The sequence below is a fragment of the Camelina sativa genome, chromosome 17 (assembly GCF_030686135.1).
Source record: "Camelina sativa cultivar CO46 ecotype springtype chromosome 17, ASM3068613v1".
In the NCBI taxonomy this organism is placed as follows: domain Eukaryota; kingdom Viridiplantae; phylum Streptophyta; class Magnoliopsida; order Brassicales; family Brassicaceae; genus Camelina; species Camelina sativa.
The window spans coordinates 40279333-40292791 of NC_141896.1; the positions used below are offsets into that span (position 1 = coordinate 40279333).

Below are 13459 nucleotides of genomic sequence, written 5' to 3' on the forward strand. Positions count from 1 at the left end.
TTCATGATATACACATTAGTAGAATTTTGCTAACTAATTACCATAAAGCGCCATTGATTTTTCTTGGATGGAGGTGTGGTTGGGCATCTCTTGAGGCAGTATGTAGTGCCTCTTCGATTCTACGAGCGTAGTTGTTTGCGGCTGAAGATATTGCGCTTGCAGATCCAATAGCTCCTGGAGGCATGGAATGACCTGGAGGAATGGGAGAGCCCAAAGGTGAAGACCTTGCAGGCCTTCTCTATTGCATATCTGCAAACAAAGCAGAACATATACATTGAAAGGGGATCTGAAGAACATACCCAAAAACCTAAACATTTATACATTGAAATAGGATCTGAAGGAACTCAGATCGAGAAGAGAAGAAGAAGATTTATACGGTAGATTTAAATTGGAAGGCTGTGTGCGACGACGGTCGGAGGCTTTGCCTGACGGAGTTATCGCGATTCGAATTGGAGAAACCCTAAATGTTTCTGAAGTGTGTTTTGTTGAGTGAGAGATTTGAGAATGAGATATTTTTTTTTCTAAGTGTTAAGTTAGGAATGGAGGCAGAGATATCACGACGATGGTTTTCTTGCTTTTAACCTAAACTGGGAAACCAAAATTAATTTTGATATTAAAGTTACTCTATTTACCCGGGAACCCAAATATTTTTTTGGTGATTAATTTTTTGTGACCAGGAAAAACCAAAATAATCTGTTGCTTCGCTGATCCAATTCAACTTAAATAATTAGGTGTAAAACAATGAATAAATAAAATTATGCTGTAAGAAAATAGTATAGTTAAACTTATAAAACTGATATTAAATTAAAACATGATAACACATTTGATCACATTTTTACTTTGTGGCTTTGACGCTGTAACATATTTTATTGTGGGTGTTTGGTCACTATTTTATCACATTTTTACTTTGTGGCTTTGTTATCATAAATTTAAAGTGACTATTTCGTGACTAGTTTAGTGACGTCACTCATGTGAGTGTGTCGTGACTATTTTTACCACGGTTAGACCACGACTTAATCACGTTTTTACTGTCTTTTCATTTTTGTGACTTTATGTGACTATTTCGTCACTATCTAAAAAAGAGCCACGGAGTGACGGTGACGAAGAAGTGGCTATATGATATTTTTTTACTAGTGTAAACCAAAACAAACAAAACCTAATGAATAAACTGCCTCTCATGACAGTTTTGATCACAAAGTCAAATCTATCTCAGGCCAATAAGACTGAATATTTTCATAGAATAGAAAACCGAATGAAACCCATGTATCACATCCCTATAGAGTTTCTACAACAACAACAAAAAAAAATCTTTATATACAAATAGAATATAAAAGTTAACAAACGTCGAAGATATGTAAAAGAACAAGTTGAACACTGAATTACTGCACTGATGCGCGGCCAACCCTTATATGTTTTTGCATAATCATTTTTATTTTGTTATGGAACAGAAAAAAAAAAAAATCAATGGGTTGGTTTATGATGATAAAGTTTCGAGTTTGTTTGGGACTTGATCAGTATATATATTGGGAGGAGAGGTTTAAATATGTTGTTAGGTTTAACTAAAAAAATATAAAAACTAATATTTTCTAAAAAAATTAAGAAATATATGTGTAAAGAATTAATATATTTTTTATAAATTAACAATTATTCTATAGAATATCTTCTTCAATTTTTGATTTTTTATCTTCATAAATTTAGATAGTTACCATAATTCCCAAATTTTCATTAATCACCATAAATGTCTGATTTCAAACAAATATTCTTGACCCATAAATAGAAAACCAAATCAAAGACCTAACTTAAAATGCGTTATTTGATTTTTTTTAATTATAATCTTAACAAATTCAGAAATAATTTTAATCCAAAATAGCTAATTATAATAACAGCTTTGGTATTTATCAATGAAAATCATCCTTATGAAAATAAATAATTTTTACAATTTTTTGTGTGAATTTAACTATTTCATATTAATATTAGAGAATGTAACTTTTTGTTATTTTCACATTTAAAAATATCTGAATTAAGACATTTTATTATTTAGGAAAATTAATTGGATGTTATATGTTAGGTAAGGTTCTAAAAAGAATTCAAATTTGTTGAAATATTGGCTTAGAAAATAACTACGTTAATTATCATGTAATCAATTTTTTTCCAAAACTACACAGTAAGTAAATTAGGATCCAAGTTTTATGGTAAATTGTGTTTAACATTAGATTTGTAACGGTAATTAATATATCTAAAATCAGTTCTGATTTTCCAAAATCGGTTAATCAATTTAAATATTTTAGTTTAAATTTTGCAAACGAAATATAAATGCCAATGTGTGGTATTGGATTCTAATTGATGAAGATTTTTGAAGAGTTCAACAGAATTATTAAAACTGAATAAGTGAAAGATTATTAAAGATTGCTAGAGAGTTTTGTTGATTAGTTTTCTAAAATCTTGTAAAGTGTTCCAAACAATCCATGTATTTTTATGATACTTTCTATGACTTTATTTTGTAAAAAAAGTTTCTAAAATCATGAATCAATAACATAATAATTGAACTTATTAACAATCCAATCTTCTTTTGTTTTAATTGAATAACACAAAATTTTTAATGACTTTATAAAAGTCTGAATTCAATAACTTAAATTTATTAAGATTTTAAATGACTTTTTACAAATCACAAACTAATAACACTAAACTTTAACAGAGTTTAACAAAATATTGATCTAATAACAACAAATTCTACCTAACAATTAAAATCTTTAAAACTCTATTCAAATCTCAAACCAATAACTCTTACTTTTTGCTAAACATCTCCGAAAATGTATATATAGATATGGTCTCCACTTGTACATAACTATCACACCTATAACTTTAAATTTTGAAATTATCATTTTAATTATATCAACGCAGATGTCTAAAACTCCCGTTATTGCTATCTTCATGGTCTTCCTCGTTCTAGGTTTGATACACACTTACATATTATACGACTAATATTTTAAAATAGGAATCTATATTACGTACTTCCACATGTCTTCTCTTTTATTTGATAGTTTTCTTCTAATCATTGCCTGTTGTAAAATAACAGAAAATTTGAGTATATTTAAATATTTGTATCAGGGCCGCTGGTGGTAAAGGAGACGCAAGGGCAAGAACTGTGTCATGAATATATTCAATTACAAGGACCATGTGAAGCCAATCTGTGTGTTAATGTATGCAGTTCGAAGTACAAGAAGGGAAAAGGCACGTGCATGCCGTCGAGCAAGCAATGTCTCTGCACGTTTAGTTGCACAATTTGATACTTTTTTTTCCTGATCTATAAACTATATGGTATTATCGATTCTAATAAAAACAATATTTTCTAGTTTTTATATGCATGTGAATTATGATTACAATTATTCTGAAGGAACTAGAAATTGGTCTTTAATTTTAGCATATGTGCCTTAATTCACTGAAAGAATATGGGGTTTAGGGATAAAAAGAAAATAAAATTTTCAGAATTTCATATAATACCCTCTCAAAAAAATAGCACAAACGAACAAGACAAAAAACAGCAGGGGCGAAGTGGTAGCTTTAAATGTCTTACACATGCGGATCATGGACAACCCGGATTATTCATATTCGGATTCTGATTAATAGAGTATATCTGGCCAACTATATACTCCAGTAAGTAAGGAATGTAGGAGTACGATTAAATTAGAATTCCTATTAAAAAAAAGCTACCTTAACTATCACCAATAAAAATATAATATATCATCCGATATTATAAAAAACCATCATTTCGTTTGCATAAAATAAGGATTCAATAAAAGAGATCTTTTAATTATGATTCAATCTTCCGATTTCCAAATCATAACAACTAACATTGACATCTATTTCTAAACATGATCTCTCTAATAACGTGCCATTAAGAATAATTTCAAAATAAAATTCTACACATATAATTTTGGAAAGGCTAAATTATAGAAACTAACCATGTAATTTAAATTTTATCACTATTTGAAATTATGTTATGTTTTTTTTGGTAAGACAAAGGGAGAAACCTCCCTAAAAAGAAAAAAGAAAAATTACAAACAAACCCATCTGACAATCGCATCCCCTCTCGCATCCTCCATCCAAACAGACAGAAGATCTTCCGGGCAAGTATCGAACAATTGGAATCCTGAAGGATGAGTAAAAGCATAGTTTGCCAAACCGTCTGCAAGACGATTAGGTTTACGGTACACATGTGTAACCCGGACTGACCAGTTCTTTAAAAGGAAGCCATAGCACAATTGTACTAGGAATGACAAGGGATGAGAATCCAAAATCCATGTCTTGAAGAACCCAACTACCAACTCTGAATCTATCTCCAGCTCCACATGAGTGATTTGTCGCTCCCATGCGAGATAAAGACCATAATAAACCCCCCATAGCTCCGCCAATGGGGCCGTACAGTAACCTATGTTCAACGCAAACCCATGGATCCATCGTCCCTCACTATCACGAATTACCCCGCCAGCCGCTGCAGAGCCTGGATTACCCCGTGAGGCACCATCCGTGTTCAGTTTAAACCAGTTCTCCCTAGGTGGAACCCATGAGATCTGCCTCTCTACCCTTACCCGTTCATTCGATAACACTTTACAAGCCAAGTTTGCACGATGAACTTCCTTTGCCATATCCTTCACAAACTGAACCATGTCCCTACATTTTCCCACCACACCAAACACATTACCACACCTCCATTTCCATGCCCACCACACATAAATATCGAACATGATAGCCCAAGGAACATCAAACCGAACTGACACATCCCCTAAGTTCCCTGACACCCACTCTAACAGTGTCTGACCAAAGAACTGACCCCTTTTCTCCGGATAGACAATACGACTCCAAAGCCCCGACATCGCTGGACAATCTCTCAAGACATGAATAATGGTTTCAATCCCTCCTTTACACACTTGACACACACTGGAATCACACAAATGTCTCCTATGCCTCTATGAATTAGTCATGATAACCTGGTTCACAACCAACCAGAAGAAAACTCGCACCCTTTCTGGAACCTTCAGTGACCAAACCTTCCCAAACAACACCATAAGGTCCGCTCGCTGGGCACAATCCTCTGTTAACCAAGCATAAGCCGATTGCACCGTGAATTTACCATCAGAACTAGACCCCCAGGAGGGCCTATCCCTCGCTCCCGTTACTGTATCCACCACCACAGTCACTAAAGAAGACAAAGTAAACTTGGACACAAAAGGTACGATGCGTGCCATATCCCACCCAGAACCATCAATCCATAAGTCTCGAACCCGTAGGGTCCCTTAGCACCCCCGGAATCTCCACTAAAGCAACCTCCACCAGTGGTGTGTTCGAAAGCCATTTATCTTTCCAAAACCGGATAGACCTACCATCCCCAATCACCCAACTCATCCCCAAAATCACCACATCACGCAAACCTGTCCCCACACTACGCCATGTAGAAGACCAGTTACAAAGCACAACAGTCCAAGAGGTATCACGAAGATGTCCTACTTATATTTGCTTCGCAGAACACGTGCCCATAAACTCTGACAATCATGAACCAGTCGCCACCCAACATTTGCAAGCAAAGCAATGTTGGTAGCTGCTACAGTTCGGATACCTAGCCCTCCCTCACACTTCGGTTTACAAACTCTATCCCATGAGAGAAGATGTTGTTTCTTTTTCTCCGGAGTACTACCCCATAAAAAGTCCTAGTAATCTTATCCAACTGGGCTAACGTTGACTTAGGCAGCATAATGGTGCTCATCGAATGGATTGGTATAGAAGATAAGACTGCCTTTGATAAGGTAATCCGACCGCCAAACTCAGTGCTCGTTCCTTCCACCCTGAAAGCCTAGAAGCAATCCTCTCCACCACATCTCCAAAGGTGTTCTTATTAATCCGCTTATGTAACACCGTCATACCAAGATACTTCCCCAAATTAGTCGTTGAACTAATACCACTCTCCTGACTTATCATTTGAGCTAGATCACGACTAACATTACCAGAAAAGAAAAGCTTGGATTTCTCCAGGCTCACCTTTTGGCCAGAAGCTACACAAAATTGCTCAAGAACACGTCTGATAATTCGCACTTGGGCCACATAAGCCTCTGCAAACAAAATAAGGTCATCAGCGAAGCATATATGGGATAGCTTCGGACCCCCTCTTGACAAACTGATAGGTTTCCAATCCTTCAACCCGATGGACCTTTCAATCTGATGGCATAGCCTCTCTAAGCCCAAAACAAAAAGATATGGAGAGAGGGGGTCTCCCTGGCGAAGACCTCGAGCAGGTGTAAATGCTCCAGTCTTCTCCCCATTCCACAATAGGTTCATTGATGGACCTCTAACACACGTCATAATCCATTTAATCCAATCATCCGGTAAACCAGCTGCTTGCAGGGTATCCTCCAGAAAGTCCCATCGCACCCGATCATTTGCTTTCTTAAGGTCGAGTTTGAGTAGCATCCAACCCTTCCGGCCTTTTTTCCTCCTCATCGAATGCACAACTTCCTGAACAATGACTATGTTATTCGTGCTTAACCTTCCTGGTATAAACTAGCTTGTGATGGACCTATCAACCATGGCATTACTTTTTTCAGTCGCAAAACCATGACCTTCGTGATAATCTTGAACAAAACGTTACACAAACTTATAGGCCGGAACTGATTCACCCTTTCTGGTTTCGTAACTTTGGCGATCAACACAATCAAGACATCATTCATCGCTTCTGGGAGTACACCTGAATTAAAGAAATCCAGGACACAACAAACCATAGACTCGCCCACAACTGACCAACAGTCCTGGTAGAAAACCGGTTGAAACCCGTCAGGTCCTGGTGCCTTGTACTTCCCCATGCTCTGCAAAGACACCTCAACCTCTTTAGCTACAAAAGGCTTCCCCAACTCCATCAAATCCGATCCAAAGAGGACTGGAAAACCTTCTTTTTGCAGCTTCACCACATCCTGCTCCACATCATCCATCAAATAAAGACGTTTATAGTAGTTAACCGCTAACAACTCCAACTCCTGTGCGTTAGAGATCCAGGTTCCATCATCTCCTCGCAGCAACTCTATACGGTTTCGCCGCCTTCGAATAATAGTGGAGGTGTGGAAATAAGTAGTATTCTTGTCCCCAAAAGCAATAAACTTCTCTCTTGATTTTTGAAACCAAACCATCTCCTATTGTTCCAAAATCACATCTAAATCCTTGAGCAAATCTGCCTCTTTACCTAGAAGGACATCTGACGGATGCAAATCAATTTGCTCCTGAGTCACTCGAAGTTCATTCATCAACTTATCCTTCCTTCGATTAATGTCACCAAAGACTTCCTTATTCCATGTCTTCAACTTAAGCTGGAGCTCTTTCAAAGCCGCCTGAGTAGAAAGCTCGCGGTTCCAGGAAGTCTCCAACATCGATTTGAAACTCTCATGCTTTAACCAGGCAGCTTCGAAGCGAAATGGACGACGTCTAGAATCCACACTCACTCGTGGCTGTAACTGGACATACAAAGGTGCATGGTCCGAAGAAAAGAAAGGCAAGTGAGTAACAGATGCTTATTGCCACTTCAGTCTTGCAGACGCACAACACAACACCCTGTCAAGACGCTTGGCTATATAGTTTCTCTCAACCCGACCCCTCCTCCAAGTGAACTGACTCCCCTTGAATCCCATATCAATCAAAGACATATCATGAATCCAATCACCAAAACTCAGTGAATCCGGAGAGAGGCAACCATTCCCACCGGTTCTCTCATCCAGCCTAACAATGGTGTTAAAATATCCTCCAATAATGATCGGACCGACAATATTCTGCAACATGCTCCGCAGTTCATCCCACAAACCCTCCCGGCGATTTGCCGATGGAGCTGCATAAACTACCACCAAATGTATGATCTCTCCATCCTTCTCCAAAGTCGCATAGACAAACTGATGGGAAGACTTCTTAATGGTCACCTCACCAACTCCAGATATCCATAGAATCCATATCCCACCACTATGCCCAGTTGAGTCCACCCGAAATACATTATCGAACCCCAGACCTTGGCAGATACGCTGCGCTCTATCTTCACTCGAATGCGTTTTCAAACAAAGCTAACACATCATACGGAAACTTTTTCAGAATATAACGAATAGACCGCCGAAAGTTAGGCTTATTCGTTCTCCGGCAACTCCATAGAATGCAATTCATCAAAACTTTATAAGAAACAGATCGAATTACCGGGGCGAACTGTTATGCCCCTTGAACCCTATTCGACCCCCGGATCGGGTCATCAATCTCAACCAATCCACTATCCATCGGAACCATGGCCAAACTCTGCTGGGAAGACGACTCCACACTAGTGAAATCCGACGACGGAGACTCCCCCAGTCGGTTCCCGACAGCCCCATGAACAAAAGCTCCACCCGCACGACACACATCCCCCTTCTCCACCTGCAGTCTCTTGCTGGATTCCGACAGTGGAGGTTCCCCTCGCGTTGGGCCAAAAATTAAACCTCGATTGGGCTTATTCAGTGGCTTTCTATTCTGAGGCCCATAAGACCCAACAGCTTTATTCGAACCCCCTCGTTTTCCTGTATGGCCTACAACAAGAGGATCTTTCAACTGGGCCGCTGGCCCATTCACAATTCCCTTCGTTCCTTGCCCTCCACTCTTCACATAACGAGACTTTTGCTGGACAGATATGTTTTCCTTATTAGCACCCGAGATATTCGAAACCTCCCTTATCAGTGGTATAACAGAATCCTCCTACAGGCTACCAAAACGGTTTGATATGGAAAGATTCTCCTTCTCTTTGATATGTGTAATATCCTGCAGATTTCTTTCCATACTTTTCTGGAACTCCCCATCCCCAAATACAACCGGCTTCGACGACGATTCTGATCTACGACTCCCCCGGCGAACAACCGTAAAACCATCATCCCCTTGATTTGCACCGCCTGAGCCATCCGACACCACCGGAGGGGGGTGCAACAACTGACTGTTCCACAATTCTTCGAGCACATGCAGATTGTGTATGTCCAAACATCCCACAGATAGAGCAAATGTTATGTTAGCAAGGATTATATGTAGTTTTGACTAAACTATGTTTATTACTTGTCATTTAGGTTACCAAAGGTTGGACACTTGGACTATCATCGGCAATTTAAGAAAGTCGACCAAAGGAAAAGGTAAAATATTTTAATGTTTTTTTTTAATCATGAAACCTAAATCGGTTTCTGCTTAATGTTCTGTACTTTTCTAATAAAGTCATTGTGTATCATTTATAATTGTAGTTACACTAATTATGTTAGATTGTTTTCTGAGGTTGTTCTAAAACTAATTGTTATAATTGTTTACCACAAATTTAAGAAGGAAAATCTCAAGAATAAGCTATGTTGCATGGAAACTCTTTTTGAGGTCCGATTCTCTTTTCCGAAACGTTTCGGAAAGGAAAACTCGTGGAAACTCGGAAACAAGGCACAAAAACACGATTCATAAAAATTTATGTTTGGAATCACGATGGAAACTCCATTTCCGTTTTGGAAACACGACGAAAATCTTTTTTTTAGTTTAAAACTTAATAAATAAATAATTTGGAAATATTAAACTTTATAATAGATATAAATATATAATATTATTAGTGTTTTAATCAAACTATTTAAAATTTATATTTTGAAGCTTTGTTGTTTGAAGCTTTTTGATATGATTTTTATATTTAGTGTTTTTATTATATATATATATATATATATATATATATATATATATATATCTATATGTTTCCAAAACGTTTCTATTTCCTAATTTTAGAAAAAAATCGTTTTTCGTTTCCGAAAGGTTTCGCTTCCGCGTACCCGTTTCTGTTTCCATGCAACCTAGACAATAAATGCTGATAGTGTTATGATGGTGAACCTGATAAGACAATGAATGATGTTCGTGATCTAAATATCTGATTTTCGATCCATTGATTCTTTGTATGAACCTGAAAATCTATCTATAGAAGAAGCGAAAGATTTGGTTAACCGAAGCGGAAGATTTGGTTTTCATCTTAATTCTACGTCTAATATTGGCATGTGCCTGTATTGTTCTCTTGGTTTAAAAACTGTATGACTTATTGTCATGGCTTCTGAATTACTATAATAATAAAATCAGTTTGAAAAAAAAAAGAATATACACCTGATAAGAATCCCTAAACATGATCAAATAAAAAGTAAAAATTCTTGATGAACTTGGATGTTGTTTGATGGTTCCATTGAGTTTGGTGATGACAATTATTTTTTCTTTTCAGTTATTGTAATGGTCGGAGTGTATCACTAAAGGTTTTGTTGTTGTTATGTTACTTACACTCAGATTAATAAAAAAAAGATTACACTCAGTTGATTTAACCAATAAATTCTCTTTAATATAATCTATAACTATAAAAAGTTAGAAATTCATCATAATATATAAATAATTATATCTACAAATATAACTTGACCTGCACGTACTTACATATTCGAATCTCTTACCTATATTTCTATCAATTGGAAAAATATATAATTTCAAATAGATAAATTGTCATTAAAACCACACATTTATGAAACGAAAAAACGTGACATACAGTAAAATTTATATAAGTTAATAATGTTGGGACATTAAAATATATTAATTTATAAAAGTTTTATTTTATAGAGAAAATTTTTAATTTGGTAACTTTGAAAACAAAAATATTTAAAATTAAATTTAATTGTTATAAATAATATTTTTGAAACGACTTGACCGCTTTTTTTGTAAATAATAAATAATAATAATAAAAACACTACAACTAGTGGTCACATACCCACTAGTCACCTAACCACAAACACAACCAACAGCGGAAAACAGATACCAATAACCAATAAATAATCCAATTATAAACTAATGATCCAAAAAGCATAAACCAGAGAACCAGCATTCCTAAACAACATTCTAGGACTCAACTCTAGCAACCTAACAAAAGCCAGACAACCAAGCGAACCACTAGAACATCCTCCTCTTCATTGCCTTGATTCCACGATCACACATTGCCCTTATTTGCATCACAAACACAAATTGCAATGCATGAGTATTTTATAAACACTCAGTAAGGTAATCCTCCCATCTTCTGGACTATACACACAAGCAATAGAGATACTCTAACCATCAAACAACAATCAACAAACAAACCAGGCTTTGCATCAACCGACACAAAGCTTGCATCGATCGACACCATCAGGGACCAGCATCGACCGACACAGGGTATGCATCGATCGACACAAGGTTCTACTGCATCGACCGATGCCCCCACTTGCATCGATCGACACATGCTCGACATTACGCGGAAACCCTAATCGGATCGAGCGACGTCTCCACATGGCATCGACCGATGCTCCTAGGTAAAACTGCGCTGTCCTCGCACTAGCATCGACCGACGCGCATAGTGCATTGACCGATGCTCATGCCGAGCATTGTTTTCCCCAAAGCTTCTCGCCGGATCTCCGTTCCTGCAACCACAAGAAACGATCCCAAGCCACAAAAAAGCTTCCCAGCGCCTCAAACAACATACTAACAAGCCTAACAACACAGAAACAAACATATCAGAGTAATGTCCAGCCTAGATAAGCCATGGTCATGCACTTACCTTTGCCACAGAAGGTATCCGACCCAAACACAGGAAGAAAACGTTCCTAGGAAGCTCCTACAACGATCCTAGCTACAGATCTCTACAGGAACAACTTGAAATCTCTCAAAAACCTCAAGAACGCTCAAGAACACTTTCTCTCTTCTCTTTTCTCTCAAAAATGGCTAAAGTCGTCTAATGAGACAAAAGAACGACTTAAGGGTTTCTCTCCTTTCCCTTTGCCCAAACCGCAGCGTTTAACTTAAGTCAAAACGCAGGAAATTGAGTCAGCATCGACCGATGCTCCTCCAGCATCGATCGATGCACATTCCAAACCGGGATTCCGCTTCGCGGATGTTATAATTCTCCCCCACCAATTTAGATTCATCCTCGAATCTCAAACAACACACAACCAAGGACTCCTGTGCTACCGTCTCCACGGCCCGCACTCCTCCGACCAATATACGAAAGGTCACCTCTAGGCGATAGACTCACGCTCCAGACATTATTTGCTCTCGACTTTTGGACCCTCCTTTTTACTCACAAGCCTAAACCTTGAGTTTTTATTGGTCTTCATCAGACCAAAGTCTGCATGCCATAATATTAGCTCCTCATCGGACCTAAGCCCGCATGCCATAATATATATAAGGGAGTCCAATACTCGTCTCTCGGGTTGCCACCCTACAGCGCGCCCCCGGATCGTCATCCGAAGTCGATATACCAGCCATACTCCCAAGCCATAAAGTCTTAGAATATTACGGTACTAGGAGAACCTAAGTTCCCCAAGAGTCGCGAGCAAACAATTCCGAACACGTCTGAGTCCTATCCCTATACAGGTTTCCATTCTGTGGCTCGCGTAAGACAACACAATGTCCTACCAACCACATATCCCCTCACTGGAATACCTCATGACCACACAAGGATCATCTCTCTGCCCAACGGGCCGCCACAAAGGCCAAGCAAATGTCCTAAACAGGACCGCCACCAACGCCAAACAAATGTCCTAAACAGGACCGCTACCAAGGCCAAACAAATGTCCTAAACAGGACCGCCACCAAGGCCAAACAAATTTCCTAAAAAGGACCGCCACCAAGGCCACTCGTCCCGAAGGACCGTCATAAAGACCATATGTCCCGAAGGACCGCCTCAACAGGCACTCTGGCTAAACAGCCCGCCACAAAGGCCACACAATTGGCTAAACAGCCCGCCACAAAGACCACACAATGGCTAAACAGCCCGCCACAAAGGCGATACAATGGCTAAACAGTCCGCCACAAAGGCCACACAACGATTAAACAGCCCGTCACAAAGGCCACATGATAACTCAAAAGACCGCCACACACGGCGCAACGACTCAAAAGTCCGCCACTAAGGCCACACAAGCCCCTCCAAGGCCCTCTGCCACTAAAAATAGACAAATTCCAAATCACATAATACTTTCCATTTTTAGCACTTCCCACTTCTGGAAACTTTCCACTTATAGAAACTTCTAAAACATGAAACTTTCCTCCAACACACTGCCTCGTGGAAACTTTGTACCCCAAACACTACCTCATCTTGTTACTTAGTCGCACAACCAACCACTCCAAGCGACAAAGTAAACAAGAGAGATGGGCTGGAATACTCCATTCCCGCTCCAGCCACGAATTACATATGGGACCAGGCTAGGCAAGCTCAAGCCGCGGCTTGTTTCTCATACCACTTCTTAAACATTGCTTTCATCCTCGCCTCAGGATCCCAAGTCTGCTCCTCAACACCATCACAGTCCCAAAGGACTCTAATCAAAGGAATCTTCTTCTTCCGAAGTTCCTTGATCCTCCTGTCGAGAACCCTCACTGGTCTCGCCTCCAAAGTCATGTTAGGCTGAAG

The 13459-nt window shown here is 38.7% G+C and overlaps 1 protein-coding gene across 1 annotated transcript; it reads right to left on the bottom strand.

Moving 5' to 3' along the window:
* Positions 1 to 7175: 7175 nt before the first annotated feature.
* Positions 7176 to 9097, bottom strand: LOC147924963 (uncharacterized). The gene is made up of 5 exons (XM_087497019.1): positions 9091 to 9097; positions 8857 to 8987; positions 8242 to 8742; positions 7590 to 8087; positions 7176 to 7493 (listed from the first exon to the last, which is right to left on the bottom strand). Exons 1-5 carry the CDS (start codon positions 9095 to 9097, stop codon positions 7176 to 7178), a joined length of 1455 nt encoding a protein of 484 aa, XP_087353145.1.
* Between the last annotated feature and the right edge of the window lie 4362 nt (positions 9098 to 13459).